The sequence below is a fragment of the Phoxinus phoxinus genome, assembly GCF_949152265.1.
Source record: "Phoxinus phoxinus genome assembly, chromosome: 15".
Lineage (NCBI taxonomy): Eukaryota > Metazoa > Chordata > Actinopteri > Cypriniformes > Leuciscidae > Phoxinus > Phoxinus phoxinus.
In genome coordinates this window covers 12,392,410-12,416,909 of record NC_136890.1, presented here as the reverse complement: position 1 = coordinate 12,416,909, position 24,500 = coordinate 12,392,410, and the positions used below count along the sequence as shown (strand labels likewise).

The following is a 24,500-nucleotide window of genomic DNA, read 5'->3' as shown; positions in this document are numbered from 1 at the left end:
CATTTTCATAACCATAACATTTAACATCGTCGCTATGAATAAGTGCAGCTAAATATATATTAGACAGGGAGGAGTGACAACTAGCAGGTAAGTTACCCAATGTCCAATACACCCCACAGACCTTATACTTTTTTCTGGAGGTACCGAGGGGATTACAGATTTCAAAGTCATCTATGTACAAAAAAAGTGAAATAGCACACTCTTTTGACAATTGAAAATTTTCTTCGTAATTACTCCCATCATAAAATGACTTGTACTGTCTTTGACCAGACTGAATTTGATGGGGAGATTTCAAATTAATGGCAATATCCAAAAATGATTCACAACTTAAAATCTGCTGTAAGGATTTTAGTAAAGGGATGTATTGAAACGATTTTTTGTTTTGGGGGTCAAGCACAATTTCCACAGGTTCAACAATATCAAAATGTTTTTTATAATATGCCTTTCTCTTCCAAGCAGTGGAAAGAGGGCCTGGACTTCCAAGAGAGGCTGTAATTGGATGTGATTTACAAAGAGCAAATACTAGATCTTTTACAACGGTTTCATCTACATGACTGTTAGCATTCTGCAAGTGCTGAACTATACTTTGATGGATAAGAGGGACAGAAGCAGTGCTTATCAAATGGACAAACTCTTGCAAAAGTTCATCAACAGCAACACTAGAAACAAGATAAATATGTTCGAGCTTCAACAAGAGAGAGGCTAGTTTGAGCTCAACGTTATGTTTCAAGTCAATTAAATGTTCCCCATCCAAAGACGTATCATTGAAATCTTCGGTACTGAAATCATCTGCGGGCTCAGGAAGAATGCTATCAATGTGGAAATGATCAGAATCATTTGTTTCAGCAGAACATGTCGTTTTTTCAAGAATTCCAGGTTTTAAGTTATTCACTGAACAGCCCTTATGATTTCTGCTTTTGTGTGTTCGATATGAAGCATAAATATTTGTTTTGTACAAACAGTCCTGAAAGACACAAACTACTGTTTCACTGTTCAGAAGATGCTGCGAAATATGTTTAAAGTAGTCTTTTAACGTTGAGAATTGATTGCAGTGGCAAGTGAGGCATTTAAATGTGGTCGCTTCCGTTTGTGAAGAAGGCTGATGAAATCTGGACAAATGAGTCAAAAGTGCCTTCCAAGTCTTGCAGGTGCATGGACAACTAAAATAGATGCAAGGATAGGAATAGCGACGTCCATAGTGTCTGTGCTCAAGCTTATAATGTTTAAGAAGTTCAGATCTTCGTAAAACAGAAGTACCACAGTCTTTGCATTTCCACATTCACCAGAAAACTAAGAAAGAAACATACAAAAAGAACATGTTAGGCATTTGCTGCTTAAAGGAACAGGCCACCATTTGGACTTCTCTATCAGTTTAGTCATTCATATTTGTGCTGTCCTTGGGCAAAACACCTCACCCACTGCCTGTATGAATGTAGCGTGTGAGTGGTTGGTGATGGCCGAAAGGACCGATTGCGCAGAATGGCAGCCTCGCTTCGGTCAGTCTGCCCCTGAGAAATTGTGGCTACAATAGTAGCTTACCATCACCGAGTATGAACTGAAAGAATAATGACTGCACTGTAGCGCTTTGAGAAGCTTGTGACACTGGTTTGTAAAGCGAAACAAGCGTAATGCTGTGTTCTCACTAAACGTGAATAGAGTGTCTGGCGCGAGTGATTTCAATGTTAAGTCAATGGTAAGACGCGTTTACACGCGTCTGGAGGTCTTGTGGCGCGAATGAGGCGTTTAGCGCGGCAGACGCGAATTCGCCTCATTCGCGCGTTTTATGCGAATTTGCGTCTGCCGCCCAAGTTGATTTTTTTTTACTTTTGCGTCAATTCGCACCACGTTAACCAACCAGGAGCCTGCTTGCTGCTGTCACGTGGTGAAGTGACGTATAAACGGGGGCAGGGCCGCTTTTCAGTTTATAATGTAATTTTATATGTTTGGCCTTAAAGGGATAGTCCAGCTCTGGAAAGATGAATGTGCATTTAAAATGGGTAATTATGTAGTAGAAAAGTGAAATTATTTTTGAATTTGGAGCCTTCTAGCCTGAGAAAAGCCAGGAAATGTATTTTTGGATTATGGGGATGAAAGACTTTGCTGCCCTACGAGGCCACGCCTACCAGTAAGACAGCGCTGTTAAACAACAAGGCTAAGTTAGGCTAGTGAGTCTCCATGACAAGTTTGCCCAGGATTTTGCGATCGGCCAAAATGTCAGGGATTCGGCTTTTGCGTTCTACAGTCGCCATTCATCATGTTTACTGTGGCGACCAGGACGAGACTGGCGGCGCGGGTGAACGCTGAGCGGGAGCTGTGATCTCTCATGGAGGAGGGGGACTTTTCTTAGCAATGTTAAAACACACATTACTAACGCACATTACTTACCCATCACTTGTTTAGCGTTCATGTAAACACTACATTCAGATTTACCAATCAGAATGAATTCAGTTAGATTAAAACAAAAGGTGTGCATGTGAACAATGAATGGCGACTGCAGGTGTGCATGTGAACAATGAATGGCGACTGCAGAAAGCAAAAGCCGAATCCCGGACATTTTGGATTATCTCGATGGCCGGACATGTCCGGGAAAAACAAACTACCTTCGTCCATGTGTTGACTGACTGATCTGGGATAGGTCTGTTAGCGCATTAGGTCCAACCCCCTGTGGGCAGGTTTGAAAGGGTGGGCACTAGTGCTTGTAGTCTCAACAGAAATCTTACACTTCCTCCGACAATGACGCAAATTGACTATTTTTGCGTCATTTTAGGAGGAGGTATTAAGAGGTAAATACAGATTTCTCTCATCTCAGGGGAAAATGAGAGTGTTGCACGACCATTCAATAGTAGGACTGGGTTTCTAACAATGCAAAGCTTAATGCAAATGGGTGGAGTGTTCCTTTAATAACTTATTTTGTAATATGATCTAAATGCCTGCGTGAAAGAAGGAATGACATCGTTCAGCTGTTAACTATGAATGTGACACTGAACACTTGCAGTCATAAATTTCAGAATGAGATGAAGAATTAAACTCACATAATTAAAGAAGTCGTTAGACCTACGTCACAACGAGTCATTAATGTTTTTTAATGTATGTTTCATATAATAGCCTAGAACCAAACCAATAGATTGTGAATGTAAACATTTCAGTTTACCAGCGGCAAACGTCAGGAGGACTAGCCGAGGTAAGGCTGTTCCAGGCGGGTTACATGAGCGCGAGCACCCGGTGATCACCTGGATCTCACAAACCGAAAACGTCAGATCAAAATTTTAAATAGGCGCTCTCTTTACAAATAAACCACAGATTTGTGCTTTATACAATTACATTCTTGACTGAACATCTCTTAAAACTACATGACACAACAGTAGTATTTTTTTTATTATTTTTTAAAGACCGCCTAGCACTTGCCCTTCCCTCGGACGCAACTGCTGAACGCATTTCGCTCTAGACACGTGAATGCATTCAAAATTTTCAAGTGGCAAATTAGACGCGGTACATGTGAATTTTACGCTTTATTCGCGTTTGGTGTGAACGCAGCATATGGCACAATTATTATCATATTCATACAAATAATGTTCACTGCCTGGTGTGCATGTGTGGATCACCTACCAAATGTGGTTAATGATGATCTGCAGTGGTTAATGATTCCAGAAAGAGGGCACCTGTAAATACAGAGGAAATGGCATGAATTTATAGGGGACAGTGATGATTATTTCCATTAGTCACTTTAAACTTTAACTTATGTATGTAGTGTTTCTCTTTAATCAGTCATTGCTACAAATAAAATATGTAATAAACAAATACATACAAGTAGTAAATAGTAAGTTAACATTAGGAATGTTTTTAAGAGAAAATATAGCCATTGTGGCAAAACGGACACTGAATTTATAAATGTGTATGGTAACACTGTCATCCTCTTCGATCTCTAATCTGAGCAGGTTCACAGGGTGCACGAGTTTAAAATGGGCCCAAAAAAAAATCCAACACGATCTTACCCAAGTTCGTTCAACGTTCTGTCCGATCCCGACCCAGACCTTTGTCGCAGCTTTGTAAAGCAAATGTATATAATAATTATGTCAATCGTTTGAGCTACGTTTGGGCTGTTTTCGTTTATGAGATAATTATTTTTTGCATGCAGTGCGTGTTGCTGCGCCACAGACACGTGCGCGCGCCTCAGAGGAGGCCGAGTGTAGACGCCTCAAGGCTCTAAAATTTGTAATATTTAAAAAACCGAACCAGCACAAACGGAAATCTTTACAGCACAAAACAGCACTGATGTAGATCAAGCGGTTGACACCATTTTTAGCTGTTTTAAAGCTTTAAAACGGGCTGCATGTCCGACCTGTGGCGTTCACCGATCGGGTTCGAAAGCATGTGCTCCTTCACCCGTCTCAACAAGCTCACGAGTAACGTTAACGTTACGGAGTCAATACAGTTTAATGTTAAGCTATTGGTGAAAAGCACGCGAAAAGTCTGTCCCTGGAGCACTCTACTCTTATCCCGCCTAAACTTTGGCTCGACTGCAGCTCTAACATTATAAAGTTACTGAGGGGCTAGCAGTGACCCCGCTACCGATTAAACATGTCCAGACACTGGCGGGGCTCTTCAGTTGAATTAAGCGCGATCTAGACACGATTATTATAAGTTTGATCATTTTTTAACTACGCGACCACATAATGCGATTTAGCAAAAATATGTGATAATTTTAACCAGTTCATATTTCTTAAACTCCATCACAGAACACCCCGACGTCTGCAAAGTAGTTCCCGGTTCTTTGACTTAATGTTAATTTCCTCAAAAACAGATATGTTGTCACCAAGCAAAACACATTCGAGCTCTTACCTTGTTTAGTTGAGTTTTCTCGTAGACTCGCACATGGAGATGGTCCTTTGCTTGCGAAGCGAGGTAATGGCGGACAGCAGAAATGTTCAACGACTGAGATGTACCGAGACGTAATGACGTCACATGATCACATGACACCCCAAAACTTTGGTTTAACCTTAAACTACCATTCAAGTTAAAGTAATGTTTTAAAGTTTGTCTAGAGGGCGTAACACTTACTTTGAGGCAAAGTGAAAACAGAAGGTATAAACTGAAAATCACAATTTTCCATTGGACCAATGTAAATATATACTTTGAATGAATTGCCCTGATATTTCACTTTTTTCAGTGTAGTTTGTATAGTGTATTTGTATGTATATTTATTAATTTGTGTGTAACACCAACCTGCCAGGGGGTCTGCAGATGGAAATTAGCCTAAGGCTATAATCTGACATATTTACATTTGTGAAAATGTTCATTATTGTCCCTTTTTGTTTTTCAAATAAATAAATAAATATATATATATATATATATATATATATTTTTTTTTTTTTTAAGTCAACGTTCTGTGAATGTTTCATGGGCTGTATGATGTTTTTGACACATTGCAGTACATATTACCAAAAAAGTATTTGATAGATTATTAAAAAAAAATATATATATATATATTTATCAGAAAATAACTCAGCACTACTTAGGAGTTAATCAAATCAGAATTTACACATTCATTGTAAAGTTCAGACTCTAAGCTTTCAAATGACACCTATTTTGTGTTAAGCCAGTAGTTTTGAAAAATATGATTATGAGTGATTATGAAAACACTCCGTTTTAGAGGCACTCGTTAAAGGAGTAGTTCACTTTCAAATGAAAATTACCCCGTCACCCTGAAGCCATCCTAGGTGTATATGACATTCTTCTTTCAGACTAATGCAATCGGAGTTATATAAAAAAATATCCTGGCTCTTCCAAGCTTTATAATGGCAGTGGATTGCAGTCAAAAGATTGAAGCTCAAAAAAGTGCATTCATCCATCATAAACAAACATGCATGCATGCTTCATGGAGTTATGAGCAGAAACGTCACATCAATGCATCTATACTTCATTGGATGTGCGCCTGTGCAGCTTGATGTGTTAGAAGTTCAAGTCCATGAGGAATATTTTTAGATATAATAGGGCTCTTTTTAATCGTAACAATCTGCTGTAAGGATGTGCCATTTTCCACAATGTATGCATGCTTCATGGAGTTATGAGCAAAACCGCGTCATCAGTATGGCTCTATGTGCGCCTTTGCGGGTTCGTGTGTGACAACTCCATGAGGAATATAGCCTACTTAGATATGAGAGATGAATTATGCTGAGTTTGGGCTCTTTGTAATCGTGAGAGTTTGCTGTAAATAATGTTGTGCCATTTTATATGATCTGTGCATGCTCCATGCAGTTATAAGCTAAAACGCAACGCAAGTGCTTCATCAGTATATACTTGGCTATGCGTGTCTGTGGGATTTTTTGTGTAATAACTCCATGAGGGATATCTTTAGGTCTTATTGATGGATTATATTGTGTTTGGCCTCTTTTTAATCGTGAGCTCCTTCTGTAAATAACAATGTTCCATTTTTCACGATCGATTTATGTTTCATGAAGATACGAGCGAAAAGGCCATGTCAAAGCTACCTTGCTTGGCTACGTGCGTCTGTGGGATTTTAGAACTCCATGAGGAATATCTTTAGTTTTGAGTGATGGATTATGTTGAGTTTGAACATGTGTCATGAAGTTACGAATGAAAATGTCTCATAAATTCAGCATCCGTATATGATTTACATATGGGTCTTGAGGGGCTTCATGTACAAAAACTCACTCAAGTTTAGTAAAAAGCTCAATTATGCTTGTTATATTCTACTCATTGAGACATTTCAAATGAAATATGACACGACTGAGCTGACAATCTGAGCTGTATGATGTATTTGACATATTACAGTACGTAGTGCAAAAAAGTATTTAATAAATTATGCAAAAAAAATCTATTTATCAGCAAATATCTCAGCACAACTTAGTTAATCAAATTGGCTACATTCATAGTAAAGTTCAGACTCTAAGCTTTCAAATGACACCTATTTTGAGTTGATCAAGGTAGTAGTTTTGAAAAATATGATTATGAATTTTTTCGTGGCCGGTACACTTTTAGAGGGACTACTCAGCACTCGTTAAGAGTTGATCAAAGTGGCTAGATGCATTAAAAAGCTGAGATTCTAAGCTAGATACCTATGATGTGTTGTTCCATTCAGTGGTTGCTTAGTAATTTGTTTTATGAACGTTTTGAATGGTCAGAGTTTTTGGGTGAACAGGCTTTTAATGTAAGCCAAGGACTCTCAAATTTAATTTTAAAAAATCTTCATTTGTGAGTTTTTGAATGACATGAGAGTGAGTAACTGATATAATTTTCATTGTGGTGAACTATCCCTTTAAAGTGTCACGAAACCCCCCTGTTTTAGCCTGGTCGTTCACACCTCCGAGCTGAAAAAGTCAGCGGAAATGGACGTGTAAACTGGAAAAGTGGGAGTGTAGAGGGTGAGAAGAGGGGAGACAATAACCAATAAAACACAGACCCGCTACACACTAATTATACAGAACCATGAATATTAAAATATGACCACGGAGGGGGAAAAAACTATTTGAGGGCACCTTGATTCATTTTACAAGTATAACCCTATTTAAACACACTCACAAGAACGAGATAAACATTTAAAAGGTCAAATAATAATATATATTCATACATTTACGAGCACTACAGTCTCTGAACAAATGACGCGTTGTCTTCTGTGTATCAAAATAATCCATTGTGTCCTTATTTGCACATATATTTATTTAATTTGAAGAAGATGTGCGCATACGCGGTGCATACGCGGTGCTCTAAACATGGGTCATGTTTAGAGCACTAGAGTTGCTATATGAAATATGAGAAATATATAAAATAATTTTGTTTCTAGCCCTTACGGTTCAAAAGTTACAAGCGTAAACATGAGTGCAACTTTGGACAGTTGGTGGCGCTAGAGGGATTGAGTTAGATATTCCACATTTGTTGTGGTGACAGTTCAGACTGTCCTCTATCAGTGTGCCAACTGCCAAATTTCATAACTTTTAATTTCATAACTTTTTTTTCTCTGAGACGTATTACGTCATCACGTTGGAAAGGTCACGCAAGCCGTAGTTGGAAGTACCGACCCAGTGTTTACAAGTATGTATGTATGTTGAATGACCCATATTTATATATATTTGTGTCAGTTTATTGTTTAAAATGGTCCTTACGTGTGCATATCATTATTGGTATGTGTATTAGTCTTTGCCCGTTCGCTTTGTAAACATGTCTTGCGTGACCTTTCCAACATGATGACGTAGTACGTGGCGCATCTCAGAGATGGTACAAGACAGGCATTTGTGGTTAAAAAGTTTTTTTATTTATTATTATTTTTAGAAAATGGCCGATCGTTTCGCCAGATAAGACCCTTATTTCTCAACTGGGATCGTGTAGAGCCTTTGAAGCTGCATTGAGACCTATGATTGAGACCGACATTTGGACCTTCCAGACATTGAAGTCCATTATATTGAGAAAAATTCTGGAATGTTTACCTCAAAAACCTTAATTTCTTTTCGACTGAAGAAAGAAAGACATGGACATCTTGGATGACATGGGGGTGAGTAAATTGTCAGCAATTTAAAAAAAAAGTGAACTATTCCTTTAATTCCAGTATCAGTAATATTCAATTCTTTTAACTAGACATGTTTTACAGGAACTGACACTAACACCTGAAAATGTAATTGATTTTTTGCAAGTTACCTATACTGTTCAGTGTTGTGTGAAGGAAGATTTTGATATTCATCATTTGTCCCCCCTTCTGAGTGATCCTAATGCAGAAAGAAAGCAATAAAGGTAGTTATATTTATGCCACTAATATTTTCAAATGCAATTTCTTGAGGTGAAGTTTCAAAAATGTATTATTAACAATAAAAAAATATTTAAAGTCCCTGTAAAGTCAAAATTAAGTATGTGTTCTGAGTTTGCCACACCACAGAAAAATGTGTTATTAGCCACCCAGCCAAATTGGAATGATAAAAAAAGTCGGAGAGTACATAAAATAAGCTATCAATATCTTGAAAAAATGAGCAGTAGTCTCTGCTCTCAAACGCTGGGGGCGTGTCCGCTGGCTGCGCTGAAACCACGCCCACTTGAGGGAAAGCTGCAGTCGCCACACTCAACTGTGGAGTTACTGTGGACGACTACCTACCTACTACTACTATAATTATAACATAAGCACACAAGGCAACTTACACTCATTGGTGGGCACACACTGCCAATGATGGCACAGTTGTCGGCGCGACGGGAGGATGAAAGCCGAGGCGGGAGATCAGTCGGTTCGGCCCCATTCACCAGTAACAGCGGATTATCAGTGAATCCCAGTTGTCTCTTACGAAAGTTTATCAATCTATCCCGTGTAAAATCATCATTACAGAGACGGGTTTTGGTGGTGATCTTCAGCTCTCCATCAAGGTGGCTCTTCACAAAATTAATCCACCTCTTCTTGATGTGATCGTTTTTCGGAAATTTAAATAAGGACACCGATCTGTTTTGTGTGATCGCATCCAGGTAGTACGTATTTTCCGTCACGTGACGAGGGCATAGCTAGCTAGCAAACTGTAGGCTGTACTGTAGTAACTAATAGTACGGACAGTAGGCTTGTTTGAGATGCGCCTTGCCTCGCCTGAAATGTATGCGAGAGTAGCCGGCTGCAGTGAGTGGAGGAGTGAAAAAAGTGCAGGCAGGCCGGACAGTTTTCTCTTCTCACAGTGGATCTGACACCTGTGAGATCAAAGATGGATATCACGGGATTCACGCTCGTGCACAGTGTTGCTAATAAACTGGATGTAATTTAAGTTCTGTTGCTTTTATATGAAAATAAATATAATGAACAAGACACCCAAAGCACTTGTTATTTAATCCCATTCCTACGTGTTTATCAATAATTTTTTTCTTTAATACAGTACATGTGTTTTTATATATATATAGCTATTTTTGATAAAAATTACATTATCACATAATCCATGGAGATCGCACTGTCAGAGAGTTTGGGAATACTCACACATAATTTATACACATAAAAACACGAAATCAGAGTTTTAAATTCAAACATTTAAAAAAAGAACAATACATCACGGTTGTTTAAACCAATGAGGATTAAGCTGTGTCGTCAGCAAGTCGTTTCCCATCGTGCTTTTGATCAGCACAGTCGGTCGAGAGCAACTGCGTGCAACTGCAGAATCCGACACGTGCGCCTTGCGATCGCGAGAGGTTTTTGACATACATCAGCATGACATCAGAGCCAGGCGGACCGTACTCGGACACTTTTCAAACCGGCATGCATCTCGCGCTGATCACTGGTGATCGGTTCTGTGCAAAATTTGCTCATCTCAAACAAGCCTATTAACTCACGATTTAGTGTGTTTGTGAACTGATGTGAATGTGCTCTATTGTTAGGGGAGGGGCCAGCGTCAGTGGCTCCAGTGCGTTATCAAGTAGGGGCGGGGCCAGGAGCTCAGTGACTCCAGTGCGTCATCGAGCCACCGTTTTAGCCCCGCCCCAAAAATCCGAAACACAGCAATGGTGAAAAACTGTTTAACGGTCTAAGTCCACAATTCAGTACTTCACAGTTCACAGTCTTTGTAATATGTTTTAGCAATACATTTCTAACATTTATAATGTGTTTAGAATTTATTTTTAGAATTGCCTTTACAGGGACTTTAAGATATCTCACTTACCTCAGCCAAAGGATAATCATCTGAGGGATTCTGCAAGACCATTGTTGTAACTAAAGAGTCATAGTATTATTTTCACTAGATGAAATATGAATTATACATCATGTATGTTTTACAAATCACAGCTGGTAAAAAACGTACAGTTTTGATTTATAGTTATGTTTCCTTTCACACTTGTCTGGCTAATTGTTGGAGCACTGACTGGACTTCCATGATCCGCTGAAGCAGTGACATTCAGACGTGAAGGAGTATGAGCTAAAATTGTCCTTACATGGTCCCTTGCTGAGAGAAATTAGAAACAAAAACAGAAATGACCCGTCAAAAACGTCTCGAGTTACGACTGTAACACTTGTTCCCTGAGAAAGGGAACGAGACACTGTGTCAGTGACGACACTATGGGAACGCCCTTCAGAGTAGACCGTCTGAATTTATGAATGAAACTAATCCAATCCTATTGGCATTGCGTGATGACGTAGCGTGTGACGGCATATACGGATGTGTACAAAGGCACGCTGGCACACAGCAGAGTTAGCGTTGCTATGAAGCAAGTCGCTCCAGGCGGGGTGAGGCGTGGGGAACCGACGCTTTCTCAGGGAACAAGCGTTACAGTCGTAACCCGAGACGTTCCCTTTCGAGGGAACTCGAACTGCGTCGGTGACGACACTATGGAACGAGATACCCACTATGCCACAACGAAACCACAACTAGGACGAGAGCACTCATGCGCCGGGTGTAGAGGGAAGGTCCAGACTGTAGAATCTCATGAATGTGTGCGGAGTGGCCCAGCCAGCCACCTCACATATATCATGGATAGGTGCCCCTGAAACAAGGGGTTTGGATGACGTCATGCCTCTAGTAGAGTGAGCCCTCATGGCCATAGGTGAAGGCAAATTGCGCACCTGATATGCCAGGGAAATAGTCTGAACGATCCAGTTGCTGATGGTTTGTTTAGAGGCAGGGAGCCCTTTCTTGGGGAACCCGAAGCACACCAGCAAATGGTCCGCCTTCATCCACTGTGAAGACCTCTGAACGTAAATGCTCAGTGCTCTGACAGGGAAGAGCAGATGAAGTCTTCCATCTTCTGCCGTCACATGAGGTGGGGGATGAAACGCCTGCAGAACCGTAGACCTCGCCATAACGGCCGGCACCTTAGGGACGTAGCCCAAACTGGGGTGCAGGATGGCCTTGACTCTCCCAGGAGCAAACTCCAGGCACTGTGGAGATACCGAGAGAGCCTGGAGATCTCCTACCCTCTTAAGAGAGGTGATGGCAAGAAGAAAGGCCATCTTGAGAGTCAGGTTCTTGGCCTCGGCCGACTCCAGGGGTTTGAAGGTAGCCTCAATCAACCCTTCGAGGACCACTGCCAGGTCCCAGGTGGGAACCCTGGTGCGAGTGACAGGTCTCATCCTCCAGGCCCCACGGAGGAAGCGTACGACCAGCTGATGCCTTCCCAGAGGCCCATCACTCAGAGGAGCTGTGGAAAGCCGCAATGGCAGCTACATACACCTTCAGTGTAGACGGGGTAAGCCCAGCAGAGAAGCGGTCTTGGAGAAACTCCAGGACTGAAGTGACCGGGCAGTTAACTGGGTCCAATTCACGCTCTCTGCACCAAATGGAAAATACATTCCACTTCAGGCCGTACAATTTCCTCGTGGAGGGAGCTCTGGAACTGAGTATAGTCTCAACCACTCCCGCTGATAGGCTGGCTTCTAGGTACTGTGCCCCCTCAGAGGCCAGACCCACAGTCTCCACAGCTCGGGCCGAGAGTGGAGAACTAAGCCCCCTGCCTGGGACAGCAGGTTCCTCTTCAGAGGGATCTGTCATGGCGGGCCTGCCAGGAGTGATATGATGTCCGAGAACAATACTCGGGCCGGCCACAACGGGGCTACTAATATTAAGCTGACCCCATCTCGACGGACCCTTTCCAGAACTCCCGGGAGCAGAGCGATCGGGGGAAAAGCATACATGCACTTGGTGAATGTGCGAGGGGAGAGTGCTAGGCCGAATGGAAGAACGCGATATTGGTATGCTTCGCCCCCGAAAGTGAACCTCAGGAACCCCCTGTGAGATGGAAGGATGGAGACGTGAAAGTATGCGTCCTTTAGATCTAACGTGACAAACCAACAGATAGGCGCGCTGAGAAGGGCCTGTTCCAGGATTTGTGTAAATCCGGGAAGAACGATAGAGACCGGCGTGGAGGCTGTCTAATACTAATATTTAGTTTGGCCACAGCCCACGTTACAACCTCCAGGAGCTCATCATAATTGGGCGCAGTCTGGGTAGTGTGGTGTGCCTCTTCTAGATCCCCCTCCGCGATGCTGAGCACGTCTAATTCCTCGGAATCAGACAGCTGCAGCACCGGGTCTACATTCTGAACGGGAGAAGCCGCGTGGCGGGCTCCCGAACGGGGGATAGGGGAATCTGAGCTTTCAGATGAGGATCGGGAAAGTGCCTCGGCAGTCCCGATCCCCTCTGCAAGTCTTTGGAAAACAAAGCCAGGCGGGAACGCAGCACTCTTACTGATAGAGACTCGCAGTGGCCGCAAGCAGCCCCCTCGAGGGCTGCCTGGGCGTGCTGCATTCCCATACAAGACACACACATCTCGTGTGTGTCCCCAGCCGTAATGTAACGAGGGCAGGGGAATACACACTTCTTGAACTGCTCGCTTGCCATGATGGATATATATATATATATATATATATATATATATATATATATTTAACAGACAAACAACACCAAATAGGACAAACTGTTTTCACACACTCAGAGCGCTTGCTGAATAGCAAAAAGCTAACTCTGCTGTGTGCCGGCGTGCCTTTGTACAAATACGTATATGCCGTCACACGCAACGCCAATAGGATTGGATTAGTTTTATTCATGAATTCAGACGTGCTACGCTGAAGGGCGTTCCCATAGTGTCGTCACCGACACAGTTCGAGTTCCCTCGAAAGGGAACTGATGGTTAGCATAATGATAATGCTGTATACTTGACCCATGATTGAGTTTTATGTTAAATTAATTAATAAAGTTGAAAACTAAAATGACAATTCCCTGTAAATCCAACCCTACCAAATGACACCTATTCAACTTACAGTTTTACAGTGTTTCTTACCAGATTTATTTTGTACTGGACTTGGGCAAGGGGGTGTGTTTTCTGATTCTGGGTCCGCTTCAACAGGAGAGATGTGGAAAAACAAAGAGAGGATGGAGACATTATAAACAGCTTGACATTTTAAGAATATGAATTCAATGAGATATTTAATATGCAGTATGCACACATTTCAGTTTTGGAGGTGAAAAAAGTATATTGTCAATAGTATAGCAATCCATAAATCACCGCTCACACAGAAGTCACTTTCAAACTAGCAAGCAACAAGCAGCTTTCTGTTGGTTAATGCAGCAATTTTGTACAAGAAATTCCAGATCTCGTGGATTCCCATTGAATGGCACTGGATTTTGCTTGTGAAATTTTGCAGAGCAATTGTAAATGTGACCGCAGCTTGATAAGCCTTTAATCGGCATCTAGGAAACTCGCAGTAAGAAATAAAAATGTACTCCTTTGCTTCAGGAACAGCAGTGCTATGAACAGATAACTACTCAGTTTAACACATATTAATGTGTGATGGCAGCCTTGTAGTCTTTGTGCTGTTTTAGTGTTTAAATAGGTAGCCTAATACCTAAATTGAACTTACCTTTGGAAATTTTTCTTGTTGCTGATGATTGTTTGGTTTTAGATCTTTTAACAGAATTTCTCTTCATTTTAATCTGATGGACTTTGACTCTTTGATAGATCCTCCTCAAAGAGAATGCTGACTTCATGAGCGAGGAGCACTGAGTCTACATATTCAGCAGACCTGATAGGACCAAGAAAATATTACAAAACCCATAATTAATAAATTAAACATGCTTAATAAATCTCTATAATAATGTCGTAATGATCTCACCAAGGAGAAAGAAAATCCACTATGATGCTGTGTATGCAAATATCTGGCTATTTAAAAATTATACCTTAAAACTAAAACAATGTGTAAATCTCAACTGATAGCTAACTGGGTCATATGCCTGTGCATGATAATGCAATATTTTGAGCAGATACATGACGGTATACAGCTACAGAAACATAGGTAGGCTAATATATAACACATACAGAAATAATAATTAGACAGGTAAGTTAGTATAGTGCTGTTTTGTCGTTGCTGCAATGTGTAGAAAATGGATTCTTTAAAATAACTTTCTGTTTATTAGCCTACTAGTGATAATCGTTTTAGAAAATCAGGCACAGCCTAGCACAAAGTCCGTGCATAATCAAACATAGTCAAGTTTTACAACATTTGTAGAAGATCACATACATTTAAATCTAGTAAAACAGCCAATGTTCAGTTTGTTCAATGTGGTAGAAATGTAGGTTCACGTTTCGCGCAGAATATTTGATATTCAAAAGAGTAGGCTATACAATACTCATCAACTTTATTCCAGATTCAATGTCCATTCACTATAAACTGAAGCCAATTAATAAATCAATACAAAACAAAAGAGCTTTAAAATAATAAAGAAATCCACACTTATGCTGTTGCACACACGCGCTTCCTCCATCCAAAAGCATTTACCTCAGAAACGGCTTTATTCACGTCTGGGCTGGTTACAAAAAAAATACCTCAAATGTCTTCCAATTTTGCATGTCTTATAAATCTACCAACATAATGGCCATGATGTGAAAAAATGATATACTTAGATTTACACAAATAATACCATATCCAGCCCTTCCCCTCCTCTTATCTACATTGATAATGTTTCTAACAGTTAGATTCAAATCGAGCGAGCCAATCACACTAGCCTACGGAAAATATGACGCAAGCGGGCAGGAGGATTTTTACTTTCGTTTTATCAATATTTATCTTTTAGTAGTACGCGGTGACCATAATGTGTTTTTTAAAGAAAAGAGGCAAATATGAGCAGAAGGGCATTACTAGAAGGAATTCATTTTAACAATTTTCAGGTTCCTTTTTTTGCAGAGGGAACCCGTGTGTGTGTGTGTGTGTGTGTGTGTGTTCACCAACAGTGGTGATACTGACAAAACCTAAATAATTTCATTTTGATAAAGTCAGCCAGAATCTTTTAGCATCTTTTTGGGTTGAAATATTAACCAACAACTATATTTTTCCCACCCAGTTGCTGAAGAGCATTTGAAGATCCAGTTCATACAACATGCATTGCTTGTTGTTCATTGTGTAACATTCATAAAATACCAAATGTCCATTGTAATTTCAATGTCATACAAATGAACAACTCAAAAGTCACATTAATATGTCTCCAGACCAGTCTCAGTCTATTAAGTGACATCACTTCCTCCTGCGGCGTGTGCCTGCAGACCGGATGCGAGCAGCCTGGCGAATGTGCATGTATCTTTCTTCCACATCTTGATGGGGAGAGAGGCAGAGAGTCTGATGATGAAGAATGGATGAAGAGGAGGTGGGAGAGGAGTTGCTAGAGCTCTCCAAGGGTCCCATCGCTGCAGCTTCTCTGCTCCTGTCCATCTCTACTATCCCAGAGTCTGAAGATCTTTGTTTTTCCTCTCTGTCCTTCAGTCTGTCTAGACTGTTGCTCAGGGAGACGTTCTCCGTCTGCAGAACCCTGATCCTCACTGAGTTTGCCTTCAGCTGCTGCTCCATATCACACATCACATCACCTGTAGCTGTGACACACAGAGAACCGGTTGTATACGGGGTGGGAATCACAGACTTTCAAAAGGTGAAACAGTCTTTAAAGAGAGGAAACATAAATGTGATCTAATAATTGGCCTTAATTATGTATCAAATAACAATATTAAAATGTGGTAACATATTTCATTCATTCTTTCATTTTTATAAAATACTTCTGACAAACCTGCATAGGCCTAAACAAACGCAAGTTGTAAACTATGTTTTAATAATGTAAGCTATAAGTGTTGTAATGCATTCACGAATCAGACTACATTAATTACTACTGTTTTGATTCACTAAAAATAGCCGACTAACTGGAGTCTTTCTTTGGGGAATTGGGGCACAATGGTGCATGGTTCATGATTCACTAAACAAATGGCTCATAAGAGTTCTTCTTTTCTTTCTGAATCAGGCCTCACAGTGTATGTTTTGTGCCATAGATTCAGTAGCACTACAGTAGCAGCACCCACTCTTTTACCAGCCTTGGTTCTGGAATTTTTCCCATTAATTTCGCCCATAGGTATTTATTTTAAGCCATGAACCAAACCAATCAGCTACGAGGTGAGTCACAACCTTACAAAAAGACAAAGTAACAAGATAGTGCAATTAATGGCTTTAAATCGAGCACAGCGTCAGTTCAGATAGGCCACGGACGCGGTCAGCTGTCAAATCCCTCCAGCTACTACCGTTCTCCTATTAGACTGGAAGGATATATATATATATATATATATATATATATATATATATATACGGCACTTCTGCCCGGGAAATATGCTTAAACTGCTCGCAACCCTCTCAACCTCACCACTATAAGTATCAGGCATATTTCCGTGCACCTTCTGGCTGTTGTCTTCTTTGTTTCAGATTATCAAGTTTTCCAAGTCCTAGTCACGGACATCATCGTGAGAGACACACCCTTCCTCATAGCAAGCTACAGCATAGACGTCCCGGACCTCACTGCTACGTCTACATGTTAGACCATGGCTTAAAGACATTACTCAACTGTCTTAATCATCTGTACATCACTCAAACTGATGGTTTCATATGGGGGCTAATGCTAAAGCTACGTATGTCATTAATTATGGAGCAAGAACCCCCATAAGGAACCATACCGTCAAAGATAAATTGTGTTCAATGGACTTTATGCACAGCTGCACTACTACCTGAACTTTAGCCAGCTCCTTTGATTCCTGTCTGCCATTATTGGACAAACTGATTAATCCAGGTGTGCCTGACCAACAACAATAATCAGACACACCTGGATTAATCAGTTTGTCCAATAATGGCAGACAGGAAACAAAGGAGCTGGCTAAAGTTCAGGAAGTAGTGCAGCTGTGCATAAACTCATAAACGTCGGAACTATTTTGATTATAGCTGTTGACACACACACACACACACACACACACACACACACACACACACACACACACACACACACACACACACACACACACACACACACACACACACACACACACGGTTTCCATGGGGAATTATGATCATAAATAATGATTCCCCCTACACCAACCCTACCCCTAAACATCACAGAAAACTGTGTGCATTTCTAGATTTTCAGAACTCTTAATTTAGTATGATTTATAAGCTGTTTTCCTCATGAAGACCAAAAAAAGTGTCCCCATAAAGTCAAAATTTACTGGTAGTGCTATCCTTGTGGGGACATTTGATCCCCATAACATAGGGAATGCAGGTAAACACACACACACAAATATTGAGAACGCAAGGAGACAAACTCTGTTACATCATTTGCAGTGAATGGGAGTTCTATAGCGGTTCTATTGCCACAATGTACTTGTTGCATTTCTCTGATTAATGAAGATTTCGTTCTTTAATTGTAATAAGTTATCATAAATAATTCCCTATGGAGAAAATCGATTAAATATTTACTTCCAGGAACCCGGTAAACTTAATTGCAGGAAAATGGACTTAAGCATTTCATTCTGTTATTTAAAAAAAGGGCTGTGTCTACTTGCACTATTGGCTATTTTCACTTGCTCTATTGACCACACTGATCACACTCTGTTCAGATATTTGACCTTTAGTACAAATAGCATAGTACTTGTAGTTACACTTTGTGTAAGTAGCATCTAGCACAATTTGCTAGTGTAAACATGCTATTTTTGCTATTAATACCATTAATAATGCTATTAATACATATTTAAAAAACTAATTTGTAAGTCGCTTTGGATAAAATAATTTAATAATTGTTAAATAACTGTTAAATAATTAAACGTAAATATAAATGTATCTACCACTACTTGCTCTCACTGTAAATGTTTACATTGATTATATGTAAAAAAAATATCCACTGCCTTCTGAATAAATTCTGGTCCGGAATAAGAAATTGTCTCTGGTTAGTCACCATAAAATCAAAATGGACAATTCTTGTTTTTTATGGAATATTGCAGTATTTTAAATTCATGTGCCCATGTAATCTTTAATCAAAAAAACTTCCCTTCCACCTGCAGTGACATCTCTTCTCTTCTCTGATGATGTGTTTACCAGCATGAGGGCGGGACAACCTGTCACTCAAAGCAATAGCAAACCACAACGATCCAATCAAGTCCTGCCCCACATTTTTTCTTGTTCGAGAAGCCGTTTCACTCGGATATACGTCACAATAGGAAAGAAAAGACTATTGCAAGTTGTGTTTCATGCCAACTCTAAGAGGCCGGAGTGTGCAGTTCACTCACTCTGTGGTGCTGCTTGTGGATTCAGCTCAGGGAAGGCCACCAGTATCCGCTCTCTCTGAGCAGCTTCTTCCAGCGTCTCCTTCAGACGAGACATTCTCTCCTCCAGTTCTGTCATTTGTGTCTGCTGCCTTTGCTTCTCAATACACAGTGAACTACACCGGGACTGCAGAGAAAGAAACTCTCATATTTAATTGGTGTGACCTAATGTAATCAGGATGATTCAGTCACCAAATATTTTGGACTTTAGATGTTCACCTGCTGCTGTGCGAGTTGCTCCTGAAGCGTGTCTCTTTCTTGTACGATCTCTGCGAGTTTGTTGGCGAGATCAGCTTTTTCATCCTCACATTCTTCCAGACTGTTATGTAGATCCTCAGTCTGCTGAACCAGCACATCCAGATGCTTCCGCAGAGCTGTCTGCTTCACCTGAAGAGCCTGTGCACACAATGACCATGTTTCATGATCGAATTAGATGAAACCAAGTCCAGCTCAACACTGTTTTCCTCACTGAATATCATGTTATGGGAGTAACATTGTTAAAGTTGTTCTTGTTAATTTTAATATTATGATATTTATCACAGTAATCACACTGACACACCTCATGCTGGCGTTGCACACTGTGGTTTTTGGCGCTTTCTTTGTCTAACAGTGTCTGTGTACTTCTGAGCTCCTTCTCCAGGTTTGTCCTGCTCTCCTCCACCTCTTTTAACATGGTCTCCAGTGAATTATGCAGATGATGAACTTGCTCCTGTAGTGCAGCCCTCTCACATTCTACAGAAAAAAAGTAACCCATTCCTTATATCATCCCAAAACCAATCTTGTAGGATTCTGGGTTTTTCAAACTGGGGTTGAGGGACCCTCAGAGGCCACAAAGTATAAACCTCATAAAAATTGAGAGAAAATTCTACAATAATGTAAAGTATGTATTAGGGCTGTCAAGAACAAGAAAATAAAATTGTTTAACACAATATTTTTTAACTAATTTATAGAATTGTGACCCTGGATCACAAAACTAGTCATAAGTCGCACAGGTATATTTGTGGCAATAGCCAACAATACATTATATGGGTCCAAATTATTGACTTTTGTGCCAAAAATCATTAGGATATTAAGTAAAGATCATGATCCGTGAAGATATTTTGTAAATTTCCTACTGTAAATATATATACAAAAATATTTTTGTGAGTGAATGCAGCACAATCGCGAACATAAATGGACAACTTTAAAAGCTATTTTCTCAATGTTTCGATTTTTTGCACCCTCAGATTCCAGATATTCAAATAATTGTATGTCGGTCAAATACTGTCCTATCCTAACAAACCATACATCAATGGAAAGCTTATTTATTCAGCTTTCAGATGATGTATACATCTCAATTTAAAAAAATTGATCCTTATGACTGGTTTTGTGGTCCAGGGTCACAATTAGATGTTTTATTATTTTCGAGATTAATCACGATTATTGTATTGACAGTCATAGTTTTAATACAGTGTGAAATAGTTAAAAGACCAAATCTGCCTTTTCTTTGTAACAAATATACATATTTGTTATAGGTCATCTATCCTTCCTTATGATATACTGTACATATTTTCAATGACAGTTTGTATTAAGTTCCTCCTTACTCACTGAGTTGTAAGGCACTATAGCCCCTATATGTAAATAAACATATTTATTTTAAATAGTGCAAATCATTTTAATTAAATAAAAAAAATTCTTCATCAGGTTTATACATCTAACATCACTGTTTCTTTTCCACCCCAGTAATTTAATGATGATATAAATGCCAATTATTTAATGCTGGAACCCGCTTTGCCTTCAGAACTGCCTTATTTCTTCATGGCACAGATTCAACAAAGTGCTGGTGGTTCCTTAGAGATTTTAGTCCATATTGACATGATAACATCACACACTTGCTGCAGATCTGCCGGCTGCACATCCATGATGCAAATGTCCTGCTCTATTGGCTTGAGATCTAGTGACTGTGGAGGCCGTTTGAGTTTAGTGAACTCATTGACATGTTCAATAAACTAGTTTGAGATGATTTGAGCTTTGTGACATGGTGTGTCATCCTGCTGGATGTAGCCATCAGAAGATGGGAACACTGTGGTCATAAAGGGATGGACATGGTCAGCAACAATTCTCAGGTTGCCTGTGGCGTTTAAATGATGCTCAATTGGTACTAAGTGTGCTGAGAAAATATCCCTCACAACATTACACCACCAGCATCCTTAACTGCTGAAACAAGGCAGATACTGTAGATCCATGCTTTCACGTTTTTTTTATGCTAAATTTTGACCCTACCATCTGAATGTTGCAGCAGAAATCGAGATCCTCTATTGTCCAATTTTGGTGAGCCCGTGCATATTGCAGCTTCAGTTTCAGGAGTGTCACCCGGGTGTTCTTCCTCTGACTACAAGGACTACAAGGTACATCTGACTCAAGGTTTGACGTGTTGTGCGTTCAGAGGTGCTTTTCTGCAGACCTCGGTTGTAACAAGTGGTTATTTGAGTTACTGTTTTCTTTCTATCAACTCAAACCAGTCTGGCCATTCTCCTCTGACCTCTGGCATCAACAAGGCATTTTTGCCCACAGTACTGCTGCTTTTATCTTTTTCAGACCATTCTCTGTAAACCAGAGATGCTTGTGTGTAAAAAAGCAGTTTCTGAAATACTCCACCAACAACAGTGCCACGTTCAAAGTCATTTAAATCAGATTTCTTGCCCATTCTGATGCTGTTAGACATTAGACTGAACACGTAACATGCCAATGCAACATTTTCAAAAGCCCCAAAACCCTACTGTTGTGTAAATGAACGGCCAAAAATGCATAAAAAGTTTTAGGTGAAAACGTTGTCATGTAAACGGCCCCTGAATGCATTGATTTGCTGCCATGTGATTGCTAATTAGATATTTGCGTTGTACCTAATAAAGTGGCCGGTGAGTGTATATATATACAGTAGTATATATAAAAATAAATAAATATATATTAAATAGTTGTCATTGCATTTTAAGAAGGGGGTCCTTAACATCAAAGTACAAATACTTGTACTATTCCATATATTTACTAATAGTTATGAGAAACATAATCTGTATTGATCATTTTGTACAGCTCCAAAATAAAGGGAAAAAAAAGAAAAGTAAATATTTTTAAGGACTTTATTACAGTTCCATTTTTGTGGACAGTAGTGGTAGTAGAAACAGCTGGCCAGTAGTTTTATAATGATGTCCTGCTTACCAAGACTTTGTTTTGCTTCTGTCTGCAAATTCAGTTCTGCTGTGAGTTCAGAATTTTTGTCCTCTAATAACGTCACACCTGTGAAAGAAAATGATTGTTAACATGAACTGCATTAAACTTTAAACACGGTAATACGTTTTAGATGTGAGTTAAGGGTCTTAAAAAAACCTCTCACCTCTCTTTAACTCCTCCTTTAGCCTCCTTACTGCTTCCTCTCCCTTGACCTTCACCTCCTGCATCCTGCGCTCACACTCCTCCTCCATCTTCCTCCTCTCCTCCTTCTCTCTTCTGACCGTCTCTGATAGCTGTTTTCTCAGCTTCTCTCGCTCCATCTCTGTCTCTTTCAGCTTCTTTTTCAGTGGCTCAACAGTTTCTCTCACCTCCAATTGAAAAAGAATATAGAAAAAAATCGGTCAAAAGTTTGGAATAAATCGGATTTTTCACTTGAAATAATAATAATTGAGCACCAAATCAGCATATTAGAATGATTTCAGAAGGATCATGTGACACTGAAGACTGGAGTAATGATGCTGAAAATTCAGCTTTACCATCATATATTTAAAAAGAAAACAGCTCTTTTCAATTTGTATAATATTTAACAATATGACTGTGTTTGGTCAAATAAATACAGTCTAGGTGAACATAAAACTAAGACTTCTTTCAAAATTTTTTTACAACCATTGTAATATTCCAAACCTTTGATTGTAGTGTAATCAGGCTCAAATGACAAAAGTGTGAATAGCCACAACTGTAAACCCAACAAAACCATTCCGACCCTCACCTCCAGAACATGTTTCCCAACACGGCTCATATCCTTACGCTGCTCACTTGCCCACTGGGAAATGTCACACGCAGACAAGCGGCCCAGCTGCTGTGTTTCCTCCACAGCCTCCAGGAAGCCCTGCATGGAGCAAGGCAAACCCAGAGACTGGCACAGAGACACTAGAGCATCACTGCTCTCCTTCATCACCGCCTGAACACAAGCACAGGCCTCACAGGGCACCAGGGCCGACTCTACCGTCTGACAGCTCACAGTGTGAGGGGACCGAGACACACAGGAGCCTGCAGCGGACGCTCTTCTGTGGTGGGCAGAGGAATCTGGGGTACTTGAGGTCGTTTTATGGGTACTTGCAATGGAGGTGCTCTGTGTTTTGTGCGTATTAATAGGTGTGTTTGCTGCTGTTCTGGTCATGAATGAACTCCGTTGAGATGGAGGTTGCTGTCCACTGGTGCTCTGAAAGAAGAGACCTTTAGTAAATCTTTTAGGTTGCAAATTAACTGATTGTTTAAGTGAAATACAATTGATTACATGGGTTATTGATTTAGTTTATAAGCAAGGGTCATTGCTGATAGGTTTTCACCAAGTTTTGTGTGTGTTTTGTCTTTATCAAGAGGTTTCTTACCTGTTGTGTTTGTGGATTGCTGAGCTGAAGTAGGTTGTTCCAGAAGCGTTTGACCACAGGACCGATGGAAACAGAGGACTCATTTTGACCAGATGATAAAGCTCTCGGATTCTCAAGCAACAGCTCTGTATGAACGTTGAAACTCTGAAGAAGAATCATTAATCTGGGACAAACAAACAAATGCACAATGATTTAGATTTTTTTCCCAATTACGGTTCCCAAAAATGTATTTTGCAGCAGCACGAAATCAGCTAATTAGAATGATTTCTGTAGTCAATGAAGGAGTAATGGCTTCCGTCACATGAATAAATAATTATAATAATGTAATTCTATGCTAAATATATGAACAGAAAACAGTCATTTTAAAATGTAACAATATTTCATAGTGTTACTATTTTTACTGTATTTTGATCAAATAAATGTAGCTTAGGTCAGCATAAGAAAAAAAAAAGAAAAAAACTATACACAATTTACACAATCCACAAGTTGACTAATTAAGTTACCTGTCCATCAGCAACTCTAGCAGGACTATGTGGGAGTGCTGACTGAATTCCTCCTCACCATCCACATAATCATATTCTTCTAAAAGACTGACCAAATCCAGATTACATGACAGTTTATCGGGAAACTTCCATGATGGGAAACGGATGGGTCCAGTCTTAGAAAAAACATCCAGCACCGCTCCCTGTAAATCAATAAGATCTCTCCGAAGACTGTCGATGCAGTCCTGACGGCCTAACAGATGAGTCATTGTTTAACAGGCCGAAATATGCGGGTTTTTTTCTTTAATAGTTTTAATTTTGTAGCAAGAACATGTGCATTAGCTCTACATAC

General features: G+C 40.0%; 3 protein-coding genes across 6 annotated transcripts in view; all 3 read right to left on the bottom strand.

Annotated features, from left to right (window-relative positions):
- The window catches only part of LOC307012063 (uncharacterized protein), a 10,304-nt gene extending 5,135 nt beyond the window's left edge, over positions 1 to 5,169 (bottom strand). Inside the window, exons 1-2 of one of the 3 annotated variants that reach the window (XM_079638308.1) lie at positions 4,840 to 5,169; positions 3,607 to 3,659 (exon numbers count right to left, since the gene is read on the bottom strand). The gene's annotated coding sequence lies outside the window, so the exon portion shown is untranslated. The other 2 variants (XM_079638310.1, XM_079638311.1) reach the window with 2 other exon arrangements.
- The window catches only part of LOC307011646 (uncharacterized protein), a 25,717-nt gene extending 10,299 nt beyond the window's left edge, over positions 1 to 15,418 (bottom strand). The window contains exons 1-6 of the mRNA XM_079637554.1: positions 15,230 to 15,418; positions 14,315 to 14,476; positions 13,735 to 13,791; positions 10,764 to 10,904; positions 10,626 to 10,675; positions 8,650 to 8,717 (exon numbers count right to left, since the gene is read on the bottom strand). Of these exons, the coding sequence (XP_079493680.1) occupies positions 8,650 to 8,717; positions 10,626 to 10,675; positions 10,764 to 10,904; positions 13,735 to 13,791; positions 14,315 to 14,441 (443 nt within the window). The 5' untranslated portion in view covers positions 14,442 to 14,476; positions 15,230 to 15,418. The remainder of the gene's footprint in view (positions 1 to 8,649; positions 8,718 to 10,625; positions 10,676 to 10,763; positions 10,905 to 13,734; positions 13,792 to 14,314; positions 14,477 to 15,229) is intronic.
- On the bottom strand, positions 15,335 to 24,417 carry ccdc157 (coiled-coil domain containing 157; the record flags this gene model as incomplete). 2 transcript variants are annotated; one of them, XM_079637552.1, is made up of 9 exons in its annotated part: positions 15,335 to 16,314; positions 19,033 to 19,195; positions 19,288 to 19,464; positions 19,628 to 19,800; positions 22,264 to 22,341; positions 22,439 to 22,643; positions 23,045 to 23,497; positions 23,667 to 23,829; positions 24,170 to 24,417. In XM_079637552.1, 9 exons carry the CDS (start codon positions 24,415 to 24,417, stop codon positions 15,962 to 15,964), a joined length of 2,013 nt encoding a protein of 670 aa, XP_079493678.1. In that variant the 3' UTR covers positions 15,335 to 15,961. The 2 variants fall into 2 exon arrangements, with proteins under 2 accessions (XP_079493678.1, XP_079493679.1); XM_079637553.1 differs by having other exon boundaries at positions 15,849 to 16,308.
- Between the last annotated feature and the right edge of the window lie 83 nt (positions 24,418 to 24,500).